This window comes from Alligator sinensis, unplaced genomic scaffold (assembly GCF_000455745.1).
Source record: "Alligator sinensis unplaced genomic scaffold, ASM45574v1 scaffold379_1, whole genome shotgun sequence".
In the NCBI taxonomy this organism is placed as follows: Eukaryota; Metazoa; Chordata; order Crocodylia; family Alligatoridae; genus Alligator; species Alligator sinensis.
Window position 1 is genome coordinate 2,849,272 of NW_005842001.1, and position 24,404 is coordinate 2,873,675.

At 42.1% G+C, this 24,404-nt stretch overlaps 1 protein-coding gene across 7 annotated transcripts in view; it reads left to right on the forward strand.

The window, feature by feature from the left end:
* TNIK (TRAF2 and NCK interacting kinase) overlaps window positions 1–24,398 on the forward strand; it is a 326,733-nt gene extending 302,335 nt beyond the window's left edge. For all 7 annotated transcript variants that reach the window (XM_025201756.1, XM_025201754.1, XM_025201757.1 and 4 more), the window contains 9 exons: window positions 3,132–3,246; window positions 3,962–4,132; window positions 5,302–5,445; window positions 8,535–8,669; window positions 11,291–11,391; window positions 13,476–13,625; window positions 14,779–14,938; window positions 15,736–15,875; window positions 18,815–24,398. In XM_025201756.1, coding sequence (XP_025057541.1) covers window positions 3,132–3,246; window positions 3,962–4,132; window positions 5,302–5,445; window positions 8,535–8,669; window positions 11,291–11,391; window positions 13,476–13,625; window positions 14,779–14,938; window positions 15,736–15,875; window positions 18,815–18,898 — 1,200 coding nt within the window. In that variant the 3' untranslated portion in view covers window positions 18,899–24,398. The remainder of the gene's footprint in view (window positions 1–3,131; window positions 3,247–3,961; window positions 4,133–5,301; window positions 5,446–8,534; window positions 8,670–11,290; window positions 11,392–13,475; window positions 13,626–14,778; window positions 14,939–15,735; window positions 15,876–18,814) is intronic.
* Window positions 24,399–24,404: the final 6 nt, after the last annotated feature.

Genomic DNA, 24,404 nt, shown 5'->3' on the forward strand with positions numbered 1-24,404 from the left:
TATGCAGGTGATTTAGAAGCTTGATCTTTGCCTTGAACAATCTGCTGCAGCAGGGGCAGGAAAGCAGTGAGGACTGAGTACAAGAGGTTTTCGTTTACCTGGCCATGCGTTTCCTCATTGCTTCTGCTATACATTGCCATCCAAAGGCCAGTGCTTCATTCTGGATTGATGACCTCCAGTTGGATGGTTATGAGCGATTTGCTCCCACAACTCCAGGTTGATGCCAGAACTCTTTAGGGACACCTTTAGGATATCCTTGTACCGCTTCTTTGGTGCACCATGAGAGCGTACGATGTTTGACAGTTTGCTGTAGAAAATTTTCTGTGACAGGCAAGTGTCGGGCATTCTGGAAAGGTGGCCAACCCATCTTAGCTGCACCAGTTTCAGTAGAGTGGGAATACTGGGGAGAAATGATCTTCTGAGCCACCTCGGTATTAGTAGAAAGATACCAATATAAAATAGATCTAGTTATAAAGAGCAGAGATTAGGGAAAATTTGACCAAGCAGAATTGTTTCTAAATAAATACCTTTCAGACTTTACTGAGAGTTAGACTTTAGGATAGCATTCATTCACTGAACCTTTTGAAAGAGAATTTTATAAGCTGAAATATCTGAATCATAAAAAAAACTGCAAAGAACTCTTTCAACTACATATTCACTCTTGAACTTATTAGTTTAATCCCTGCCCTGTATGCAAAAGATCTTGCAGTCTTTCTTGAAACTCCAGCATCTTACTGAGGGCATGGTAAGATGGTGCCGACCATGGAGAGAAGCATACACTTTTAGCTGAGTGGCTATTTTTTTAATACTCACTAAGTGTGATATATCAGTATGCATGCAATGGCCATGCATTTTGCCTTCAGGCATAGATAGCAGATTTGATTCTAGGTCTTAGTGGCTTAAAGGAAATCTGTACTAAAGAAGAAAACTATGAATTTCTTCTGTGCTGGAAGACTTGACTCTTACTATTGTAACAGCTTTTAATATAGGTCATAAATGTAACATATCCTGAGTAAATACTGTAATAGAAAAATAAGCTGCTCAACTAGGGGAAAACTCATGCCATTACAATTCCCAAGATAAGAGTTTCATTTTGCTGGGGAGAAGGTCTTAGCCTCATTTTCTTGACCTAACAAAGCAGAGGCTTTAAAAAGAAAGCAGTGCAGCATTAGAACTTTTTTCCAGATTGGTATTGCAAAGTGTATCGGCTTTATCATTCCCAGGTTAAATATTGTTAGCTTAGAAAATGACCTTTTCATCCCTCTAACTTTAATTTTGCAGTTTGATTGAATTTAAACTTTTTATTTTAAACTACGTAGCCCAGTAAAGTAATCTACCGAGATGTATTATGCAGTTGATAACATACGTAGGAAATAAACAGTGGTTGGTATGGTAAACTGCAAAACAGCCATGGATAAAGACATATGACCAATTCTATTTATTGTGTGTATTTGTACGTCTCATGTTGTTCTGTCCACTAATTCACTTCTTCCAAGAGCTGGAACTGCTTCTAAGATTTAGGTCTCTGGATTGTCAACAAAAAACGTTAAAAATATTTACTAAAAACATTTACTTCCACCCCAAATGTTTGGTTTCTTCCCAGAATTAAAGTAGCCAGATGCTCAAGATGAACAGTATTCAGTCCTGGATCAAGGATGCTTCTAATCTAAGATCTAGTAATTGCACAAACTAACAGAGCTAGAAATGGAAATTGTATTAGACAGCCACCATATGCCCCTTTAGCAGTATTTTGTTTGTTCTGGCTAATCACAAGATGGTGGCTAGTCAAACTAGAAAAGTTATGCCTCCAAAAATGTCCTAGGTACATTTCAGAAACCTCTAAACATTATTGCTTATTTTTTCTGTCTCTTCGAGACAGTGCCATGAGATCCTTTTGAGGATGCCACATTATGCCACATGACCTTAGCACTGTTGTGTGTATGCGTTGGCACACACAATTCACAAGTTAAACCCAGAGATTGCAAATAGGGATTGCATAGTGGCAAGCCATTCTGACCGATTGTGGTCTTTGCTGAATTGTTTGGAACAGAAGAATTGCTCTATTATACGTCCGTGGCCATAGAGTGAATGAAAGCTAGGAGGTGGCATTTTCTGAGGGATGGCTTGAGAAACACTGCTTGGAGAAGATAGTTACAGTTGAAACTATGCTGATACAGGGAGCTTAGTTTTATGGGTGCACATATACCAAAAATCAGAGTTGTGAGGGGAAGGGAAGTCTTCCCTGCCTGGGCTGTCTGCACAGTGAAGGCAGCCACTATTGAAGCAGCATCAGCATGGATGGCAGCAACCCCATGGCACGGGCTCCCTGGGAGCTGCCGCTGGTGCCCTGTTCACTCCTTCTTCCCTGAGATACGCTGTTGGGTACAGGAGTGACAAAGACTGCCAGGAAGGAGAGGAAAGAGGGAAGCACCATTTTGCTTGCCCCCCCCCCCAAATACACAGCTGGATGCAGTGCTCTGCCTGTAGCAGGCAGTGTGGGGCTGCTGTGGTGTGGCAAATATTTCCCAGGGTGCAGTTCTGGCACACCCCCTTGTAGTTGGTGCCGAAGGCTGGTGCCCTGTCCCAGAACTGTAGGTTTGTTTCTTGCCCGTGGCCCCAGGCTCAGCAGGGCAACAGTGTAAACATGGTGTAAAGTGCTCTCAAACATTTCTGCGCTTTGTTGTCTTTGGCATATGTGATGCACACCAGTTACGCAGCAGTGCAGGCCAGTGCAGTATAATGTCATCTCTGACCCTTTTTGGAGAGATCCAGCAAAATTCACTGAGGTTGTCTCTGCTCATGAGCTCCTCAGCCAGGCCAGGCTTCTGTCATCAAACCTTTTACAGCATATTGCCACATGTGCCCTAGTCAGCCCTCATGCTGTGTATTATAGTCCTTTTCTTTTTCAAAGTGCTGTACAAGCCTTCCTGAATTTGTTTGCTTATAATGTGTACAGAGATCATTTATTTTTGGAGGGGAAAATGTACATAAAAACCTGATATGATGTAACAGCAGGGACGAGAGGTTTTGAACAGAGGGCTATGGGGAAGGGTGACTTTTTTTGTGAACTAAAGGAAGAACATTGTTATAATTCTTTCCTCTGAGCCATTACTCCATTGCTTACTTTATAGTATGGCATGGGAAGTAGCACCAAAGCCTCTTTCACGCCATTTGTGGATACCAGAGTTTACCAGACCTCCCCTACTGATGAAGATGAAGATGAGGATGAAGAGTCCTCTGCTACTGGTAGGAAGCACTGGGGCCTGTACTGGGAACAGTCAAGAAGTGGGCAACATGATTCGTATAAGATCAAGATAAACAACCCCAAAAAGTCTTTCAGGCTCCCAAAAGTTCATTGACTTTCTTTTTTGTGTTACTTTCATTTCCACTTTCTGTCCGAATCCCGGAAATAGTGAAATGCTATGTAAGGGAACAGGAAGCAGGAAATTGTGAAAATCTATCCATCCTTCTCTGACTTGAGAGGTCCTTTTGTAGGATCTCATAGAGATTTGTACAGTATTGAAACATTGCTGTTTCTGCTGTTTATTTTATTTGTATTGCTGTAACAGCACAGCCCTGGTTGTGGATCTGAACCACTTTGTGCTTGTCACCATGAACACAGAACAAAAAGGCAGACCCCAAAGAGCTTGTACTCAGAATATAAACCATGAGACAATGGACTCGCCCAAAGAGGCAGAGATGTAGCCCAAGAAAACAGGACAGTAATATTGGTGAATCTGACAGGCTGTGGACTGAGCACACCATCTCCTCAAGCTTTCCCCAAAAAGTCCCTTTCTAACTGAGTTCAGTTATCCCATAAATATGGATCTTGAATCAAACACCAGCTGGTTTGTAGGTTCTTTAATATTGTTTTTTCCTGTATAAAAATGAAACATAATATGAATATTTCTGATTAGTGAAATAGCCAGTTGATTAAAGAGCTAGTCTTTCTTTTTTTCAGCACTGTTTACCAGTGAGCTGCTCCGACAAGAACAGGCCAAGCTGAACGAGGCAAGAAAAATCTCTGTGGTAAATGTGAACCCAACAAATATCCGTCCCCACAGCGACACACCAGAGATCCGGAAGTACAAGAAGCGCTTCAATTCAGAAATACTCTGTGCTGCTTTATGGGGTAAACTTGTATAACTACCTAATGTCTGTCACAAAGCTGTCTGGAGCCTATGAGTGGAAATTAAATGTGAATATTCTTAAGGCTTCCTCATGCAACTGTGTCTAAGTCTGCAGCAGCCTTGTGCTACACAACAGGCATGTTGGGCAGTTTATAGTTGATGGATGTTATGTGATCAGCTGATTTTCTTATCCTTGAGCACCTGTGTTTGCTGTTAAAGTCACATGTATTGCCTCTTATATGGGTGCATAGGCACCTAAAATTGCCTCGTTGCCATTTTAGAACCACCAGTTCCAGATTAGTGCCCAAAGGGTGTACAGACACGTTTGAAAACCTGAGTTTTCCATTTCCAAATGCATTTCACCTTGTGTTTGTTTTGTCAGCATAGTGTATCAGCCAGCAGTGTGCACTATGTGCACCTGCCTCCAGTGCTTATTACAGTTTTGCAGTAGGATAATAAGAGGCAACATGTAAAATTTACAAAAATGCCAGAATGACTTAAGTGAAAGTCAGTGGGTCTTAGACTTTTTGAAAATGGAACTAGAGCAGGTGACAAGGAGTCAACAATAGTGACTTCTCCTTGCCATCTGGGATATCATTGGCTAAATCAGTTAAGCTTTTTAACCTGAATCAGAAGAGGGATAATATCATGTACCCCAACAGAGTAGGGTCAGCTCTCAAAAATTAAGGTTTATTAAATGGTGGTTTTCATAGCATTGGATGGAAAGTTCTATCAAAGTGTAAATTATTATAACAACTCTTTTCATTATAAGAGTGATTGTTCATTGTAAGAGTGATTTTAATGCTTATAGTATTTCCCTATACCTTTCTGGTACATAATCTCACAGTGTTTTTTTGTAGCTGTGTTTACTTCCTTTCTGGGAGTCTAAGGGAGCAGAGAATGAGTCAGACGAGCTAATCTATGGTCCATTGAAATGGGTTTGTAGCATTTGACAAAGTAGGCTGTATCCTACGAAAGCCTACATCTTTCTGAACAAGTTAGTCTTTAAGATGCCACTGCCTTCTGCCTGACTTGAGACTAACACAGCTAACTGCCTTTGTCTGAAATGAGTTGAAAAACTTGTTGTCTGCAGTAGGCTATGGATGTGACACTTCAGGCAGCAACAATGGAGCCCTGTTTCAGCTGTCCTATTTGTTTGTTTCTTATGCAGGTGTAAACCTATTAGTGGGTACAGAAAATGGTCTGATGCTATTGGATCGAAGTGGACAAGGGAAGGTCTACAACCTAATCAACAGGAGGCGATTTCAGCAGATGGATGTACTAGAAGGACTTAATGTCCTTGTAACAATATCTGGTATGTCTGTCATCCTGTTTTGGAGTTCATTAAACCTTTCTATTTTCATTTTTCTGAGAGCAGTTCAACCTCAGAAAGGACCTACTTCACTAGCATCAGAGTAAGAATAACAGGATTAACCTTGAGTTTATTAATATAGAATCAGAGATGTTCAATCTGCAAAACACTTATTGGGCATCTTTGTTCTATCTCATTGCAATTCAGCATCATTCTCTATATTATATTTTCATTTACTGGAGAGGGAAGATACCACATATAGCCAATTTGCAGCTTGTATTCCTGCAACCAAAAAAAAAAAAGCAAGATTGTACATCCAGGCCCTGTGAATAAGCTTAATGACAGTGTGATTACTAGGGATCCTGGTTTTCTTGTACATTCTCTGATAAGAACTGCATATTCTCTGATTTAAAAAAAACCCAATATCTTCAATGAAAATGGACTCGCTCACGTTCTATATATATAGGTATCAACTGAACACAATGTTTTATTGATACATTTACAGTTATAAAGCAATTTGGAAGCCTACTGGTACCTCAGTCACTATAATAAAATACATTCGAAGTACCTATAAAATTTGGTATTTGATTTTGGGTTTCTTATCATGGAAAATCAGCGTCCCCCCCTGCCCCCTTCACTCACAAGGACACGGGTGCAGACCCCTCACTCCCAAGCCACAGCCTCCCCAGCCCTGCCAGAGGGGGTTCCTAGCTGTCAGGGCTACAGGGTCAGAGATCTGGGTCTGCAGCCCCCTGCCCCTGCAGCAGAGCCCAGGCTGCAGCTGTTGCCCAGAGGTGGCAGTGGCTGCTGCAGCCCAGGGAACAGAATGGGGAGTCCAGCTCCCCAGCCCCCACAGGCAACATGGCTGGGGCAGAGCCCATGGTGGGGGTGTGTGCAGGTGCGGGTTGCCTGCTGTGGGCTCGAGCTCCCCACTCTGCTGCCCTTCCCACTCTGCAGCCCAGCGGGTAGGACACAGCGCAGCAGGGCAGAGCAGGACTGGGCAGAGAAGTTCATTGCCACTGCTGGGAGCTCTGCACTGCCACAGCAAAACATCCCCTGCCCACCTGGCAACAGCAAGGGGCATAACTCCATGCTGCCACCTCACTGCTGCCGGGTGAGCAGGGGGCACCTTGCCAGAGTAGCGCGGGACTTGCAGTGACAAGAAGCTTCCCCGCCCAGCCCTGCTCTGCCTTGCCACGCTGGGTCCCACCCGGTGGGCTACAGAGGTCCTGGGGGGAAGGCAGCAGGGCAGGGAGCTCCCACCCCGAGCACATATCTGGCAGGGAGCCAGCCCCCACGTGCACATGGTGCCCCCTGCCTGGCAGCCCTCCTCCCACTCTCCCCAACCCCTTGCAGGCTGGAACTCTGCCTGCCTGCAGAGAGCTCTTTGCAAAAATGGAAATTGTGTATGTTTGTCTGTTAAGATGAAAAATCTTCGTTTTTCTCAGTTAATAGGGAAAATCCGCGGGTTTTTTCTGCTTTTCTGTGGGATCACCCAGATCCCTGGTGATTGCATGGCAAGCAGACTGTGCTTTCCTTTTGATTTCCTTTTGAGTACTTGTCCACCAGTTTTGTGGTGCGTTTAAATTACAAGAGTGCCCAAAAACAGCACTATAAGTATAACTCAGTTTTCAACCAGTAACCTTCTGTGTTACAATGGTAGTGTAAGAGTGATGTTGTAGCCATGATAGTCCAGAAATTGAGAGGCATGATTTCTTAGGGTGATATGTTTTATTGGACTAGCTGTGTCATTGGGATAGAAGCTTTCAACAGTAAGACCTGACAAAGAATGTCTTGCCTTTCGAAAGCTTCTCTAGCTCTATCCCAACTATACAGCTGGTCCAGTAAAAAAAAATCACCTCCTGAAACATGGACACTTAGCAACAGCAATCTTAAGGTTTATATCCTACGTAAAGTGTGACCACCAGAGGGCATGCTAATTGTGCAAATCTCACAATCCACCTATACTCCAGAGCCAGACATGCACATTTAGCATATTGTTACCTCAAATGGTGATAGCTGGCTTGCAAGATTTAAAACTGCAGAGCTGCTTGGAAGACTTTGTGAATGAAGGTGTCAGAAAGATTTGGATGTGGGAGAAGTAAATGAGGACTGTTCATCTGGTGGTGATTGAAATATTATGGTGCATGGAAGCTATGATATGTAGTGATCCTGAGGAAGTTGAGAATGGTAGGGGTTGAAAACAATACCTCTAGGTCCAAAAGCAAAGGTCCATTATTGCCTGAGCTAAAAAACAGTTCTGTCACCCAAATGCATAAATAGTGTGGTGGCCGGGAGAGCTGGTCAAAATTTTTTTGTCAGAGCATTTTTTAAATTCGTCAAAAGCATTATATTTTTTTGCAGAAACTTAACTGTTTCAGTAAAACTTTCAGGAAGGTGCCTTGGTTCCCAGGATAGGCTTTCACTTGCGAGACGGAGGCAAACACTGCATAGGGAGTTTATACATGTGCTCCTGGAGTGGGGAGGGAATTAGCTCATTGAATGAGCTTTAGTTAAAGCGCTTTCACCACCGTTTTTCAATGTGGGGACAATGACACATGAAACACTGGAGTCTGCTGGACTGCAATATTAATTACCATGCTCCAGCAGACTCAATTGATAACAGCGCATTGGGGTGTCAGAGTAATGCGTCGTGCACTGGAGCAGCCTTGCTGCTCATGTATAGGCACCCATAGTCTGGTGGTTAGGGACCTCTGCTGGGATGTGGGAGCCTGCTTTTGCCTCATTTCTTCTTGGCCAATGAAAGTGTAGTTTTCGAACAGGAGAGAATAGCGTGATCAAGAGACCTTCTGTAGGCTGGTGTTTCAGGTATGCACCTGTGATGTTGGATACCTAAGTTCTGCTCCTTATTCTGGTATGTAAGTGCATTATTTCCATGAAGACACGTTTAAAGGTGTCAGTTTCATTCTGATGCATCAAAAATAAAAGAAATTCAAGTAACTCTAGCTGAGGTATCTCCATGCTGCTCACTGTGCAGTATAGACCTACTCCTGAAGAGAGGCAGGGCACTGCATTAGATTCTAGCTACATTGTGTTTTAAGTCTTAATAAGTATTTTAATTTTTCCAATAGGAAAAAAGAACAAACTGCGAGTTTACTACCTTTCATGGTTAAGAAATAGGATTTTACACAACGACCCTGAAGTAGAAAAGAAGCAAGGCTGGATCACTGTGGGGGACTTGGAAGGCTGCATACACTATAAAGTTGGTGAGTGTGACACGATTTATATATGGTATCTAGCCCCTCTGGAGGAGAAATTCAGCATAGTCCATACTACACATTGTTACATTTACTCTAGTATTGAAGAAAAAAGAGTAATACATCAGTAGTCCTGAAGTTGATGGGCACCTCTGTTTGGTATTTATATGACCCTTAAGGCCTGAATTCCCCATCTGCACTGGTATAAATTGGGAGTAATGCTCCCAAAGTATGTGAAGCCTTAGCAGTATAAAACTAGGATAAACAATAGAAGAATAAGGCCCTCAGTTACTAACCTTCCAATTAATCTTGGAAGGACTTGATTCAGTTTTCCTTATTTCTCAACAACTGAAAATTTTGAAGACTGTTCTTTTACCCTGGTTTCTTCCAAACTGTGCCAATAGGAGACTTTGTTTCCTTAGGCCCTCTCTACACATTCCCTGTATCATGCAATCATAGGGTTAATTGCACAGTTAATTTAGACTGCATGTGCAAATTAACTATCGCACCATAAAAAGGTCCACCTGTTATAAAGATGTTGATCAAAAATGTATACTAACTTTATAGCTGGTTGCTATCCAGCTTTAATTTGCATATGTAGCAGGGTCTGCCCCTGCAGCTGTGAGCCCTGTCAGCTGACAAAACTCCCAGATGCAGGGGTGCACCATGCGCAGCTGGGGCTGAGTCCTGCAGCTGAGGGGACTCTCAGCCATGGCAGCACTGGGCATCTGCAGACTTTAGGTCCCAGTAACACCCTGGGGCCGCTGGGACAGAGACCCACAGCTATGAACACTGGGTCCCGGCAGCTGTGGAGCATGGTTGCAATCTTCTGGTCCTGAGGACACACCATGCACCATAGGAGCCTGCTTCTTGCCAGAGCTAGGGATTGGGTTCCTCCTGCACAGCCAGTAAGGTTCAATGGGATCTAATGCATGATCCCACAATCATGCGTCCTGCCATGCACGTGGCATTGTGTGGATCACACATTAGATACCACTGTACCTTTACCTGCACATCTAGGGGACCCTTAATTACACATAGGCTAGAGACAGGCATTATACATAAACTGGTTTAAGTGATCAGAAACTGGTTTAAACCTGTAACAGAACAGATGTTCAGTGCACATAAACCAGTTTGAAAATGGCTGAAACCCATTTGAGATAAACCTGGTTGAATGTAGTATCAGACTTAACTGATTTGGGTCAAACTTGTTTATGCAATGTCTGTCCCAGACCCCTTGCTGGTTTAAGTCAAATCAGACACTCCCAGCATTCCAGCATGCTCTCTGGGCTGGGCGAGGCTCTCTGCTCCACAGCAGAGCTGGCCTCTCCCCTCTGCTCCCTGGCTGGAGCTTGGCACAGACTGCAGGCATCCCTGCTCCCCCCTTCCCCTCCCCAGCCCTCTGCCTTACAGACACCTCTCAGCATTAGCTTAGCAAACCACATGCTGGCTACCGTCCATGCTGTGGCAGACATGACAAAGGCAGAATCAACAGGTAGTTGGTAATGTCCCTCTGTTGTTTTCTTAATGGGGTGATGAACACTGTTATCAGTTCCCTGCTGGGCTGGTCAGAAGTGGGGAACCCCTCCCTAATCAAAGTGTCCTGCCAGGGCTTGGCCACGTCCCCCCTCAGCTCAGCGCTTCGGAAGGGAAGGGAGGGCTGCTCTAGTACCCCCCAGCTTCTAGCCTGAGTCACTGCAGGCATGTGCCTGCATGTCTGGCATGTCTGTACAGTTACAAAGTGATTTAGCCTAGCCAGGTTAGACTAACCTGCAAAGATTGAATCAATTCAGGCTCAGGCTTTTTGAATGTCTGTCCTTAGCCATATTGAGCAGGTCAAGTTACCACCTGGCGGCACCTCATAATACTCCGCTCTTCTGATGGGAATACCAGCATTGCCACACCAAAACTAACTAATAAACTGTGTTGTCTAGAATCCTGTCTTTGATGCTAGGTGCTTTGCAAGATGATTTAAAACTTGTATCAGTATACAGTTGCCTCTGTACTCAGTGAGACACTTTCTTCCTAAACTTAGCTAGCAAATGGTTACCAACCTATGTATGCTATGAAGCATAAACACAAACGCCCCTTGAAATGTGATACTGACTATTGTAACAGCAGGTGGTAATTTAAATGAATGAATGAATGAATGAGCTGGTGCTTTCACAGTCCACAGTTCAGGAAGATTTAGTTTGATGGAAAAGTTTTTGGAAGAAAACTTCCTTAAAATATTTTATTATTAAATGATCTCTCCTTTTTAAATATGATTAACCTCACATTAACGACCATAGAAATGTATCAAATTGCGTTTTTTTGTTCTATAGTCTTACATCTAGCTTATTCGAAAAAGGAAAAAAAAATGATTTTTCCCCTTTTATTTGTAGGTGGTATTTGGCCTGACGGAATTCCAATTCACAAATAGTATTTTGAAAACAACTACAGGAATTGGGAAGGTGGTGGGGGGAATTCAGTATGCCACAGTAATAGTTAAACTTTAGATTCATCTATATGTATCAGATGGAAACTTCTCTATTGGAAAGATGGCCTTGGAAGCCCTTGTTTGAGAGATGTTGTTCAATCTTACTTTAATTAAATGGATATTTTAAAAATCAGTTTTATTTTAATTTTAGTGAAATATGAAAGAATCAAGTTCTTGGTGATTGCCTTAAAGAATGCTGTAGAGATATATGCCTGGGCTCCTAAACCATATCACAAGTTTATGGCATTTAAGGTATGTTTGTGTTACTTAAAAAAATTCTCCATAATTATAAATGCATTGGAATATAGTTATTATGCAGATTAAGAGTATTTATACCTCTTTTAGTTAGTCCACAGGCTTCTTACCAGGTCACGGTAAGGAGAGGCAGCTCACTTATTTAATGATGTAATGAACCGACTAAAACATTACCTGGCAGGTGTCTTAATGATGTAACTCTTCCATGCTTCAGGCAACCAAAAGGATTCTTTGAGAACTAAGATACTGTATTTATCTGCCTTTGCAAATTATAAATAAAAAATCATGGATAAAAGGTGCAAGATAAAGAGCTAAGAATTGCTAATCATTAGCATTTACTTGTGCTTAGTGTGTGTTTTTTGCTCAGTGGTTTGGCCATCTTACTTCTCTACTACTAATTTTGTCATACAGATTAAATAAATTAGTTCATTTACCACTAATTTTTGTTTTGAATAATAATAATACAGTTTTGCTTTTTAAGAGGTTTGTTTCCCCAATACAGATTTTTATCTCAATATATAAAAATCCATAATGGAGGCCACTTTTTTTTTTTTTCAATCCTCCACCCCCCAAATTTTTTTCACTGGTCTTTCATACATCACTATCTGCATTTTAAAGCACTTTTCATGTTTAGATCTGTGCAAACGCTATCTGCAAGGGAACAGCAAGTTCAGATAATTTTTCATGCTCAGGGTTGAGCAGTTTGCACCCATTTACTGTATGTGGTTTATTTAGGACAGGGTCATAGTCTCCTTCCCTGAGCAAAGCCCAGCATAAGTGGGCTTCTTGCAAAGAATAAACCAGAATTGTAATGGGACAGGTTCTCCCCACACTTCAGGAGAGATATGAAGTTGCTGATTTGTTCAATAGCCACTTTGCCAGTCTATGGGCTAAATAGTGTCCACCACCTTTTTCTGGAACTGTGCAAATAAAAAGCATCCTCAGGGGGCCAATACAAAGCCCTTTCTCTCCTTGGTTACTTTGCCTGCACCCTACTACAGGAGAAGCATGGCATGGAATTTCATAGTTTCTAGGGTCGGAAGGGACCTGAACAGATCATCAAGTCCAACCCCCGGCCATGGGCAGGAATGAGTGCTGGGATCATAATACCCCAGCTAGATATCTATCCAACCTCCTCTTGAAGACCACCAGATCCCCCCCTCAGTCTTTTCTTGTGGAGGCTGAATAGATTCAGTGGTGGCTAGGGCCTAAGGAAACTGGAAATAAAACTAAAAGAGACTAAAGGACTAAATTCTAGAGCTTTTCTGTTTGGTCTAATAAAAGATATCAGATTCACCCAAGGAACCTTGTCTGCCTAAGAGCTTTTCTGAGGCACCTGTCAAAATGAAGGGACAGCAAGGGATGGGATTTGTCCAAGCCATAAGAGGAAAAGACAGGACATGAACTTATGGTGTCCTTGAGGGGTTTTGTGACTTCAGGACTTCCAAATAGCCCTTGCCCATACTACCCTGTGCAGGCTATTTGTACTTCTAGCAAGACTATACCACAGCATAAGAATGAGAGCTAACTGTTTTAAAACCCCAGTACAGGCAGAGATTAGCTGTACTTTTGTGCTGTCTATATGGGCATTTTAGGGTATTATATTCCTAAGTTTGAAAAGCCCCTCTGTGAGGAAAAGGCAAAGGATGTGTATGGGACTCATATTCTGAAGGTGAGGGAGGTGGTAGAGGAGTGTGACAATCTTCGTATGGAGACACACGGGCTTTCAAGCTTGTTCTGTATCTGAATCCCTATTTACATGGCAAAATACAGCGTTTATGTAACATGTCAGACAACCTGATGGTTACTTAAAAAGGCAAGGAAAAACATTAGAGCAGAACTTCACGGCTTCTTGTAAGATGTATTGTTATAAAAAGAGTTGTGATAGCAAATCTGCTTAGACAGCTAGAGTGACCAAAAAATACTCCTCCTCCCTCCCCCCAGGCATCTGAGATTAAAATAGGAATATAACTAGTGATACATTTAATAAGAGACAAATTCAAGGAAATATGGTTCTGTAACTGTAGCAAGCTGCCAGCATGGGGATCTGTTTGTGAAGTTGACTGAAGGGATTTTAAAAGTCTTTTGCAGATCTCCAGCACAAACCGTTGCTTGTTGATCTCACAGTGGAGGAGGGTCAAAGATTAAAGGTTATCTTTGGATCTCACACTGGTTTCCACGTGATTGATGTAGATTCGGGGAACTCTTACGATATCTATATTCCATCTCATGTGAGTATATGAAAAAGTAATTTTACTGCATGACTAGCAGGACGCAGGTTTCCAAACAGTCTGGGAAGTAGTGTCAAGTGCTGGAAATGTTGATAACTTGCTGTGCTTGGATGAATGAGGCAGGGATATTCACTGCACCCCTAGTAAGGCTTTGTTGAGCCATCTAACAGCATGGGATCCCAAGTGTTTGGGTGTCCAGAGTGTGGCACCCTTCAGTGGGGTCCCAAATCCCGTCTCTTTTGCTTTGCCCCTTTGCAGAATAATTTTCCTGAGCAAGTGCAACTGGCTTAGGCTATGGAGCCTTTACAAAATAACCTCAGAGTTCAGAATTTCCTGTAGGATTAACAGATAGAAATGGAACTTGAGCAAGAGGAGAAATTATGAGGAAACTAGTCATTTCTTTGGAATCCTACAGCCAGACTTTCCTGAACTCTACTAATGTTCATTCACTTCAGTTTCAGCTACATTGGTTAAAGCATGTATTATTGACAAGGCAATGGTTTAAGTTTCATTTGGTTTCAGCCCGGTTTAGTTCCATTTCAAGCTGTTAGGTCAAACTGTATAAGAAACTGGACTTGTGTTTTAAATATGCATAATATTTGTCAGGTCCGATCAGACCAATGGCCAGCCTTGGAGAGTATCCTGTCTTGTACTTGAGTGGGAGATGGAAGAGGCACAGAGGTGTAGCTTAGGATGATTATATTGTTTTAGCCACTGAAGAAAAGACATATCAGGGGAGTTGCTGCATCCTAGTTTCTGCCCTTTTTCCAAGTGTAATTATTCAAGAAACAAAACCATTTTCTCCCCAGTTCTGTACACAATATTCTTTATTTCTGCTCCCCTATAATTTGAACATAAGGTATATTTATCAGTCAGTTGCATTTGATTTGTATTGCTCTCAAATGTCAGCCATCGTTTTTTGGGGGGGGTGTGAATGTTGTTGTCTCCTTGTAATTGCTGAGGCTGTTTCCCTTTGACACTTGAGACATTTTGATGATGGGGTAAATATGACAAATTACTCTTTTTCAAGCCTGTGCTTTAAATGTCTGTGTATAGTTGTTTAATGTCTATGTGCTGGGCTTTGGGGGTTTTTAAGGCTCTTCTTTTTCCCAAATCAATTTCATACTGATTCTTTGTTTTATTTTAACCTCAGATTCAGGGCAATATTACTCCTCACGCCATCGTCATCCTGCCTAAAACAGATGGGATGGAGATGCTTGTGTGCTATGAGGATGAAGGGGTGTATGTGAACACCTATGGACGAATAACTAAAGATGTGGTGCTCCAGTGGGGAGAAATGCCAACTTCTGTGGGTAGGTTAATCATTCTGCCTCATCATAGGCAAATGAAAAGTAAGATGAGAGATCAAGGGAGCCATGGGGTCATTTGAGCACCAATCTAAAATAGTCTTCTCCAGTCAGATAAAGGACATGTATGTGCATTCGTGGCTTGGTCCTGCACCATGAGACTCCTGGTTTAAAGCACTGTGGTCTAGTAGATTGGGCACAAGACAGGGACTCATGAGAAGCTGGGTTCTCCTTCTGATGCTGCCACTGTCCTGCTGTGTAAACTTGGGCAAGTTGCTTCCCCTTGCAATCTAACTCCCCCCATCCATAAAATGAGGGTAACGATGCTGACTTATTAAAAAGGAATAAGATTTATGAAAAACACTGTCCAAGAACTTTTGCTGTTGAGTGCCTTCTCTCAATGTGGCTGGCTTTCCCCACCCCTGGTGAGCATATTGCTATGTGGTTCCTCTAGACCAGTGATTCTCAACCAGGATGCTATGGCAAAGCTGTGCAAACATGATTCACCAGCTAAACCCAGAAATTTCAAATAGGAATCCATAGTATTAAAAACATTCTTCCTTGTGGTGATCTTGCTGAGTTCTTTGCAACAGAAGAATTGCTCTTTTGTTTTTCTTTTAGTCCAAAAAAAAGTGAAAACTAAGAGATGACATTTCCCAAAGGGTGCCTCAAACCTTAAAAGGTTGAGAACCACTGCTCTAGATGATCTGTGAGCAAGACTGGGGAGAACTGCTTTGCTCATTTTTGTAATGTCTAGGACAGCAAATGTTTTTAATGCAGTTGTTGGAAATTCCTTTTGACAGCCTACATTCATTCCAATCAAATCATGGGCTGGGGAGAGAAAGCTATTGAGATCCGTTCAGTGGAGACAGGACATTTGGATGGAGTATTTATGCACAAACGAGCCCAAAGGTTAAAGTTTCTATGTGAGAGGAATGATAAGGTAAGTCCACTCCAAAGCCTGCATCATCAGTGCGTTATGTTTTTTAAGATCCAGCCAGCTACCTTGAGACCTTAGGTCACATTTTATTGAGGTTAATAAGTAATTAATTTGAAGGTCTTCTAATAAAACACCACCCACAGCCTGCTCAAAGTCATTCTCTTAGGTAGATATGGCTTCCTGCCAGGAATGGGAAGAGAGGGACCAGCATTGATTTAGTTTGAATTTCTCCCAAGGGTGAATGATAAAGCAAATGGAAGTGTCAGCATGGAATACAGCGGGACTATTTACTAATCTTTAATCAACCAAAGCAGATCAATTGTATTTCTATACACAACATTTATTATAGTGATTTTTCTATGTAACCCATCCCCCATCCATCATAGTGGAAATGCTTGAAACTAATAGTCCAGTACAAGCTGCCCTACCTAAGTAACTGGACTCTGAAATATCATACCATCACAAATCATCTCCTTTAAATCAGTTTAGAGTCTTTTCAGGTCAGTGTCAATCCCACACTAACACAACACTGAAAGTGTGTTCTTTGCTTTGCAAAGCCAAGTGTGCAAAAATTGGAAATGCCAGAAGAAAGGTTGCCTCTGTCCACATTGTCAGAAGTCCTTAAGTACATGGTAACATACTAGTTTTTTATCCAGAACCCCTGCCTCATTCACTGCACAAAATGAATTTGTTCTGGGGGTGAATCAGGGCTGTGTACTAAAGGAGGCTCCTGTCTTTAGGACCCCCTCCTCATTTGTTGCAGAAATTGGAAGGTCTGTAGTGAATGAGCTAATAGACTGCAGAAAGAGAGAGGATACTGTCAGGGTGAAGGCAAATAAGTTCTGCCCTGGAGAACTGGTTCTGTGCCTGCTTCTGCCACAGAGTTCATTTATGATGCTGGTCAAGGTACATAAATAAGCCCAGCTTTTCACAGATGGTCCCAGTAATGGGTTCTGCATTTCCTCAGTGCCCAACCTATTACCTTAGGGGATGGTTTGCAACAGTGCTGAGCAGTTGCGCTGCAGTTGAATGACTTCACACAAATCAGATCAAGGGGTCTCAAAATGGACATCCCAACTTAGTGGAAGCTTTTCACCTTAAATCTCTCTGCCTCAATTCTTCATCTGTAAAATGAGGATAATGCATAATCCCTTTCTTCACAAGAGTCGTGAAGATCAGTGAGCTTTTATGAAGCATTTGAATTCCATTATAATGAACGTCCTAGAAACATCCATGAAGAAGTTCATTATTCTGTCTTCAGAGGAGATAGCCCAAGGGTCCCATTGAAAACTGAAGATGTAACTAGTTGTTTAAGAGCATACCATAAGTCTCAGCACTGACTGAGGCAGGGAGACTGGAGAAAAAGTCATCGATAATTATGTTGCTAAACATAATGCCTACATGCCAGAGAGACACAGTAAGGTTAAACAGGTTATCTCAGATTCTGGCATTTCCTAATTTTTCAATTATTTGATGTTGCAACCTTGATAATGTTCCTTCAGCATTTTTTCCAGCCATAATTTCTTGAGTGTTTTAAAATCAAACTGAATATACCACAGCAACTCCATCATATGACATAACATCAACACCCAGTGGATCGTGAGCAGGGTTGAACTGTTTAGACCCAGCACGGACATATTTGCCACCTGGTGGGGATGGTATATGCTAATTAGTCTACACACACAGGTTGTTCACAAGGCTCTAAATGTTCTTAGCGCAGAAGCTGCAAAAGTCGAGCAAGTCTGTAATGAGCATGTGCAAACTTGATTTTTTTTTTTTTCTTATTTTTTTCCACTGGAGCTTATAACTTGGTCAAATTTGGGTGGACTTCCACAAGGACTGCAAAAAGGCACATCCTTGACACACATGCCACCTCCTTGTCAAATTTCTAGACTCTTCTGTAAAACATACAGGTAGCAGAAAAGGACACCAGGTTTCTGTAACCTAGCAAAACAATCTAATTTGCCATAGTCTCATTCGCAAAAATAGTTGAACCATTGTTACTGATCTACCCACCCCCTCCAAAATATTTAGCATAGTTCAGGCTAAGGCAGTCAACTGCCAGGTAAAGCATTGACCAAATGGTTAAAATCTAGTTACAAACAACAGAAAACAAGGCCGTATAAAGGGAACTGCTGAGCAGCCTCATTAATAGGGACACTATCTGCCCTTTCTATACTAAAAGTCGTATTTTTGCACTTCCCTCACCCTGGTACTGGTGGTACTGATGGGAAATCGGAAATGCCCCAACATTTTTTTTTTTATTTTTTTTTTACCATATACAGCAATTATATTCTGGCTCCTTGGGTCAGTCTCCACTGGCTTTGATTTTGCTTGGAACACAGCCAATGTCAGTTCACTGTGGAAGCAAATCACCTCCCAGATTTCCTTTGACACTAACGTTGGCTCCTTGTGTTGCCATCTGATACTAGTTTCTCTACACTATCATTTAAGGTTGTCCGTTTGCATACCAAAGAGATATAGGGATGAGTAGTGTCACCTACTTAGAGGGACTGTATTAAACCTCAGGCTAAGATTATCAATCATGAGATAGTTCCAACAAATCCATTGTAAAATGTGATTGCCCTCTTGAGAAAACCAGCAATTTGTGAGGGTCAAGTATGGTACTGAAGAGACTGCATTCAATGCAAGTGAACCACAAGCAAGATAAGAAATAAAAATCTGGCCAAACTTCCTAGAAATCAGGTGTCCTGTCTCTGTTTGGCTCTCCTAAGCAAATACATTTAAGGAAAATTGAAAATGCCTGAGGAGACTAGTTTTGGAAGTGGAGACCTTCCATCTCGAGGTTGCTGGTTTGTTGCTCATCCTGTGTGACTCCAAGAAAATTGATGGTTGGCAGAAATGAAATGAGTGACAAAAATGGTTGCATGATTGCAGTCAGAAAATCACCTGTTTTATTTCCCCCCCCCCCCCCCAAATAGGTATTTTTTGCATCGGTGAGATCTGGAGGAAGTAGCCAAGTTTTTTTCATGACCCTCAACAGAAATTCCATGATGAACTGGTAACAGAAGAGCACTTGGCACTTATCTTCATGGCATTATTTCTAGTTTAAAGGACATTAAACATGTGGACTAACACTCTAGAGGCAGATGTGGAAGGCCTCGTGGATCACACCGTCCCCTACACACTCTTACACAATACAGAACACCTTCATCGTTGCAGTCCGGTGATAGAGAGAGAGAAGATTTACTGGAGATCCCAAGAATGCGACACTGTGTTTGGTCAGAAATGGACATATTGCACTTGGAACTAGGGAAATGAACCTCTTGAGGTCTCCTGATTAAGCTGTGTTATAGTGGGTTATGATTTTTTTTTCTTTTTTTTCTTTGTCCCCATGCTTTGTAAGAATGGGGAAGGAAATGGTGTCAAAAAGTCTGTTTTTAATTCTGTCTGCCTGCTAGCATCAAATATATAGTATGTTGTAAAGTTACCAATTAAAACTGGTGAGAGACAGCACAATAAATGTACCTTTTATCTTTGTGATGAAGGCCATAACCGTATAGCTGGGTAATTTTAGAAATCTTTTGCCTTCACCAACATTTACATGTTGCTTTTGGCAGCAACAGCTTAACAGATTTTTAAAGAAGAAAAAATAATAGTTTTTTCCCCTCTTTTGGGAAATGGATTTTAAATGGCTAAGCTACTAGCCTTAGACTAATAAAATCAACTACCATTTTTGTCAGTCTGTCAGTCCATATTTCTATATGGAACTTCACATAATGGTGTGTGTTGATAGGGACAGTAGTGCCATTTGTTGTTACTCCGGAAGACAGTGGGAGGGAGTATTCATGTATCTTCCCCTGTGCTACGTTGTGCAAGAGGGTAGGGCAAAAGACTGGAGTGGAACATGAGGCTGTGGAACGGGAATGGTGACCAAACTTTATGGAGGGATGGAGAGAGCCATTGGGATGACAGGGCTTCTAACTTCAGATCCAGTCACACTAAGGTCTTAAGTAGGTACGGTTAGCTACATGGTCAGATCTGCCATGAAAGGAGGCTCCTGTGAGAGGCTGAGTTTTCAAGACTCCCACTGATCTCAAAAGGAGTGGAGTGTGTTTAGCTCTTTGAAAGATTTGTTTTTTGTGAAAAGATGGCTTCTGTTGACCTTGTTGCATGAGCCCATTCTCCAGATTCCAACACTGAGATGGACAAGTCAGAAACTTCTGAGAGGCCTGCGTCCCCTTAGTGCAGGGGAAAGAGGGAATGAGCTAGTAACCCAATTTGAGGAGGTGTATTACTGGAAATGGACTGTGAAGAACTTAAAGACTAGAGTTTCTTTGGCCAAGATTCTGAAATCGCTTTCTGCCCCATCCGCTCCCTATGAATTACCCAACATACAGTGAAAGATAACATCTGTGCAGAAATGTGTGTGTATTTAGTTCAGGTTGAATTGTGTCCTTATAATCTCTGCTCAATTGATTTAAATTTTAAGTGAGTATCTGGGATTATTTTCTCAATAGCTGCAAGCATGGCCGCCTGTGGTATTAGGGTGTTGCATAACGAGATCTGTGTTGCTGTTTTTAACCTACCTCGTTTTGTTTTTTTCATTTAGCTGTTCATCACAGCACTGTTGCCTCCAGGGACATATAGAGAACTCAGTTGGCAATCTCCAGTGTATTTAATAATAAGGAATTAAAAAAAATAAATAAAGTCAACAGTAGTTGGCCAAATTTTAATCCTTCATTAATTGCGGGGGGGCAGAAATCTGTCACTGAGCCAGTCTCTGCTGTACAATAACAGACTACACAAAACCATTATTGTACTGGTGGGTACCAGTTTTGTTTAAAGCCATTTTAAATGGCCAGTGAACAAAATAAAAACCTAAAACTCAAAGCAAACAGAGGTTGAGAACCCCTCCACCCCCCGGTCCCTTTCCTAGGGGTTGGGACCCCTGTGAAATAATGCAGGGAGCACGTTACTGGAGTTCCAGTTAGCACACCACAAAACTCCAGTATGCATGGAAAGATATATAGATATCTATATCTATATATAGATATAGGTAGATATATATAAGGAAATTCATGAGACGCAGATTTGTGCACATATAAATAATAGGAGAATGTGAGCACCCTGTTCGTAGGGGTGGTTGTTCAAGTGAAATAAAAAAAACCCAAATGGATTCACACGTGAAATAGTTTGCTTGATGACATAGATATGGGGAAATAAAAAATAAGATAAGAAGAAAAATAAAGGTATGAATGAAAAGAAATAAAATAAGAGTAAAACATTTTTAAAATATTGGGAGAAAAAACTCAATTTAAAAAAAGTGTAAAATACTGTAAAAATGAAATTAATGTAAGTAATGAAATGACAATTAAATTACCTAAATTAATTAAATGGCACCACACAATCATCTGTACTTATTGGCTTGCTGTGTGCTATAGGCACCCCCTGCATGAAGAGATCAGCGGGGTGGATCATTATGTGGTGCCCTCTGCAGTAATTTACTGTGAATAGTGGATGGAGCATTTCATGAGATTAAGAGCAATGACATCTACACAGTGAAAGAGAAAATAAAACCCACCGTTTCAATTCGGGGGGCACAGAATGCAACCCTGAAGGACTAAACCCCCGTCACGTGTACAAGCACCCAATAAGATAATTCTTAAAACTTTTAGCAATGTGGCTTTCCAGGTTAGGAAAGCCGGTCCATGTTTTACGGTTTCACTTCTGAAGCTCTGATGCAGAGTCGCAAAGGAGCTTTCTTAGAGAAAAGAAAAAAATAATAATTTCAAAAAAATAATTCATAGACCTTTATCTCAATTCAATGTGCCATCCAGTGCTGTTGGTTTAATGGATGCATCTTCCGCATGAAGGACCTGTGCAAGGGTAATCACTTCGGTGCCTCAGACTCAGTCAGTGGTGATGCCCTGGTCCGTTGTCTGCAGTTTCTGATATCACTGCTGTTCCACCTGTGGCAGGATTGGTCAGAGGCCTCATTGAGACGGGCACTAAGCAGTCTGTTGGTACCGTCTTGTGCTGATTTGCTCGTGACTGCCCAGCTCTGTGTGTGCTGCTAGCACACTGTCTGTAATTGCAGTTCTCAGTGAGCCCACAGAGAATTTTTTTCTGAAAACGGTGAATTGCTGGGAATTTTGCAGAGCACATTTCAGCAGGTGTCTCCAAGCAGCAATTGTGTTTTGCTGAACAGCTCAGTTTAGGCTTGTTCCTAAAGGGGCTCCAGAACAACTCTGCTAAGGCTTCAGTCTACCAGCCCCAGCAAAGCACTGGGGGCACTTAAAAAAGTGTCCTTAATTACAGAGCAGGTAAATAACTCAGGCATGCTATACTTTCAAACTAAAGCTGCCCTTGAATGGTCAGAAAAAAGACTTACCTCTTACTATCTCTTCAGCCCTGCTCTCCCTGCCATCTACACACCTCTTGTGCTTCTTTCTGTAGCAGTGGATACACAGTAGTACAACAATATGTGAAATTCCAGTGTAACAAATTTAGCAATAAACAGGCTTATTAAATTTAGCGACTACTGTAATAGTCAGATACTGGAATTAAATCGGAGCGAGAATGAGTCTCATCATTGACAGTGATTGCCACCAGCTCTCTATATTTTCACTGTGGTTACCTTAAACCAGAATCTTCTTATTTAAATTATGTTGCAAACTGATAACTTTTTTTTTTCCTTGAAGTGACGAGTTCAGAATACACAGCTTTAAATGATTTTTTTATTGTGGGTTTTTGGGTACAGTTATGAAATAAAAGGGAATCATTGTGTTTAAACATAAGGTAGTTTGTGAATGTATTTTTTAAAACCATACAGTCATTGAAACAAAATCATGAGAAACCAATATTAATGCAGTCTTGTTTACAGCATATGTACATGAACATAACCTAGATCAAAAGCGTTTCTGGTGCCAACTACAATAAAACACAAAACTTCAACATGAAGTCATGCCTTTTATATTTTTGTACTAACACTTTCCCATGGGGTACTCCCCACTACCAAACCACAGAGGTAAAATAAACCACGCTCCTGGTAGGGTATTTAGGGGATCAATGTTCTGTGACAAAGCAGAAGTTCTTAGGAAAATAGCATCCTCCGCACAAGATCAGATGATCATCATTGCTGCCGAGAATGATGTGGAAATAGCTCCTTGATTCCTGCAGGAGTCATTTAGTCCTTGAAATAAGAAATGCTATTGTTCTTTAACGTCCTTTTTATGTGAAACTGGGAAAGACCTAACCAATGTGTCCCTCTGCATTCAAGAGATTTCTGCTCTTGCAGTATCATGCACACAACAGTTCTTAAACTGTTGGTTCTTTTTGTAAACTATTTAGTCAAACTCGTTCCCCACCCCACACAATCCCCCCATACTAACAATCAATCAAAACAAAAATTCTGGAACGCCCTAGATTCCACATGGCCTCGCACCCCTGGCTCCACATAATCACTTTTATGAAAGGTGCCCCTTGCTCAGCAGACCTGCATGTAGTGCACCGTTGTGAGCTTCTTGTTATGCCATCCTGCCTGGTGCAAGACTGTCATTGTGCTCAGACTCTCAATGACATCCAGGGCAGTCGTACTCAATGGGCTGGATTCGGCCTTGGGGTATACTGCCTTCCATGAGCTCAGGACAGCCAGAGGGGGCTGTGACATGGCAAAGCTGCTGCCATGGCAGCCCCAAAATATGTATCACTAGCCAGGGAGGCCAGGATGCCACATAGCTCTAAAAAAGCAGCAAGAGGGGGTCTGTGGAGCCTACACTCCCTCCCGTAAGCCCCAGAGGCAGAGCTATAGTGAGTACAACCACCGCTTGCCTGCCACAGGGAGCAAATTTAGTCCTGGTTGGCAAAGCGAGATGGCTCCTATCCGGTGGTATCTTTAATCTAGAACCTTTCTGATCCAGTGCCCAGTACCATACGCTGTAGGACAGGAAAGCTGTAGCTGCATTAGATTAGCAAAACCCTTTTTTCTGCCTTAAAAGAACATTTCTTGTTCTTGTAAGGAGGTTGTACTTGGCACTTCTGGGCTGTGCAATCCGTAACTGCACTCTTCTGTGCACTCCTGTTTAAGGAGGTAAGCGAGCATTATTACCCTCAGTTCCATGAGGACACTGAGGCAGAGAAGTCAAGAGACTTGCTCAACTCCGCACAACAGTTCAGTAGTAGAGCTTAGCCCCTAAAGTGTGTCTGCATCGCATCTCGGCTGCTACTTGAATTGCCACTCTTGGGCATGCCCTGCCCACCCCCTCCATTTACAAGTGCCATTCCCAGAAATGAGGCAGAGGGGCCATGTCACAGGCACCCCTCAACATGACTCGAAAGATCTCCATCCTTCAGAGCATTGCAAGGGGTAAACCCCAGAGCAACTTCAGTGCCTCATTACTGGGCTTGGTGCATGTGAGCAGAAGCAGGTGGGCAGAGCATACTCAAGAACAGCACTCCCTGGAAGTACTGGAGGCCCAGTATAGATATACCCCTGCCCCCCAGCCATTTCATCAGCCCTACTACTATTCTGCAGCATGAGCTTGTCCTGATCACTCCTCCCTGAACCGC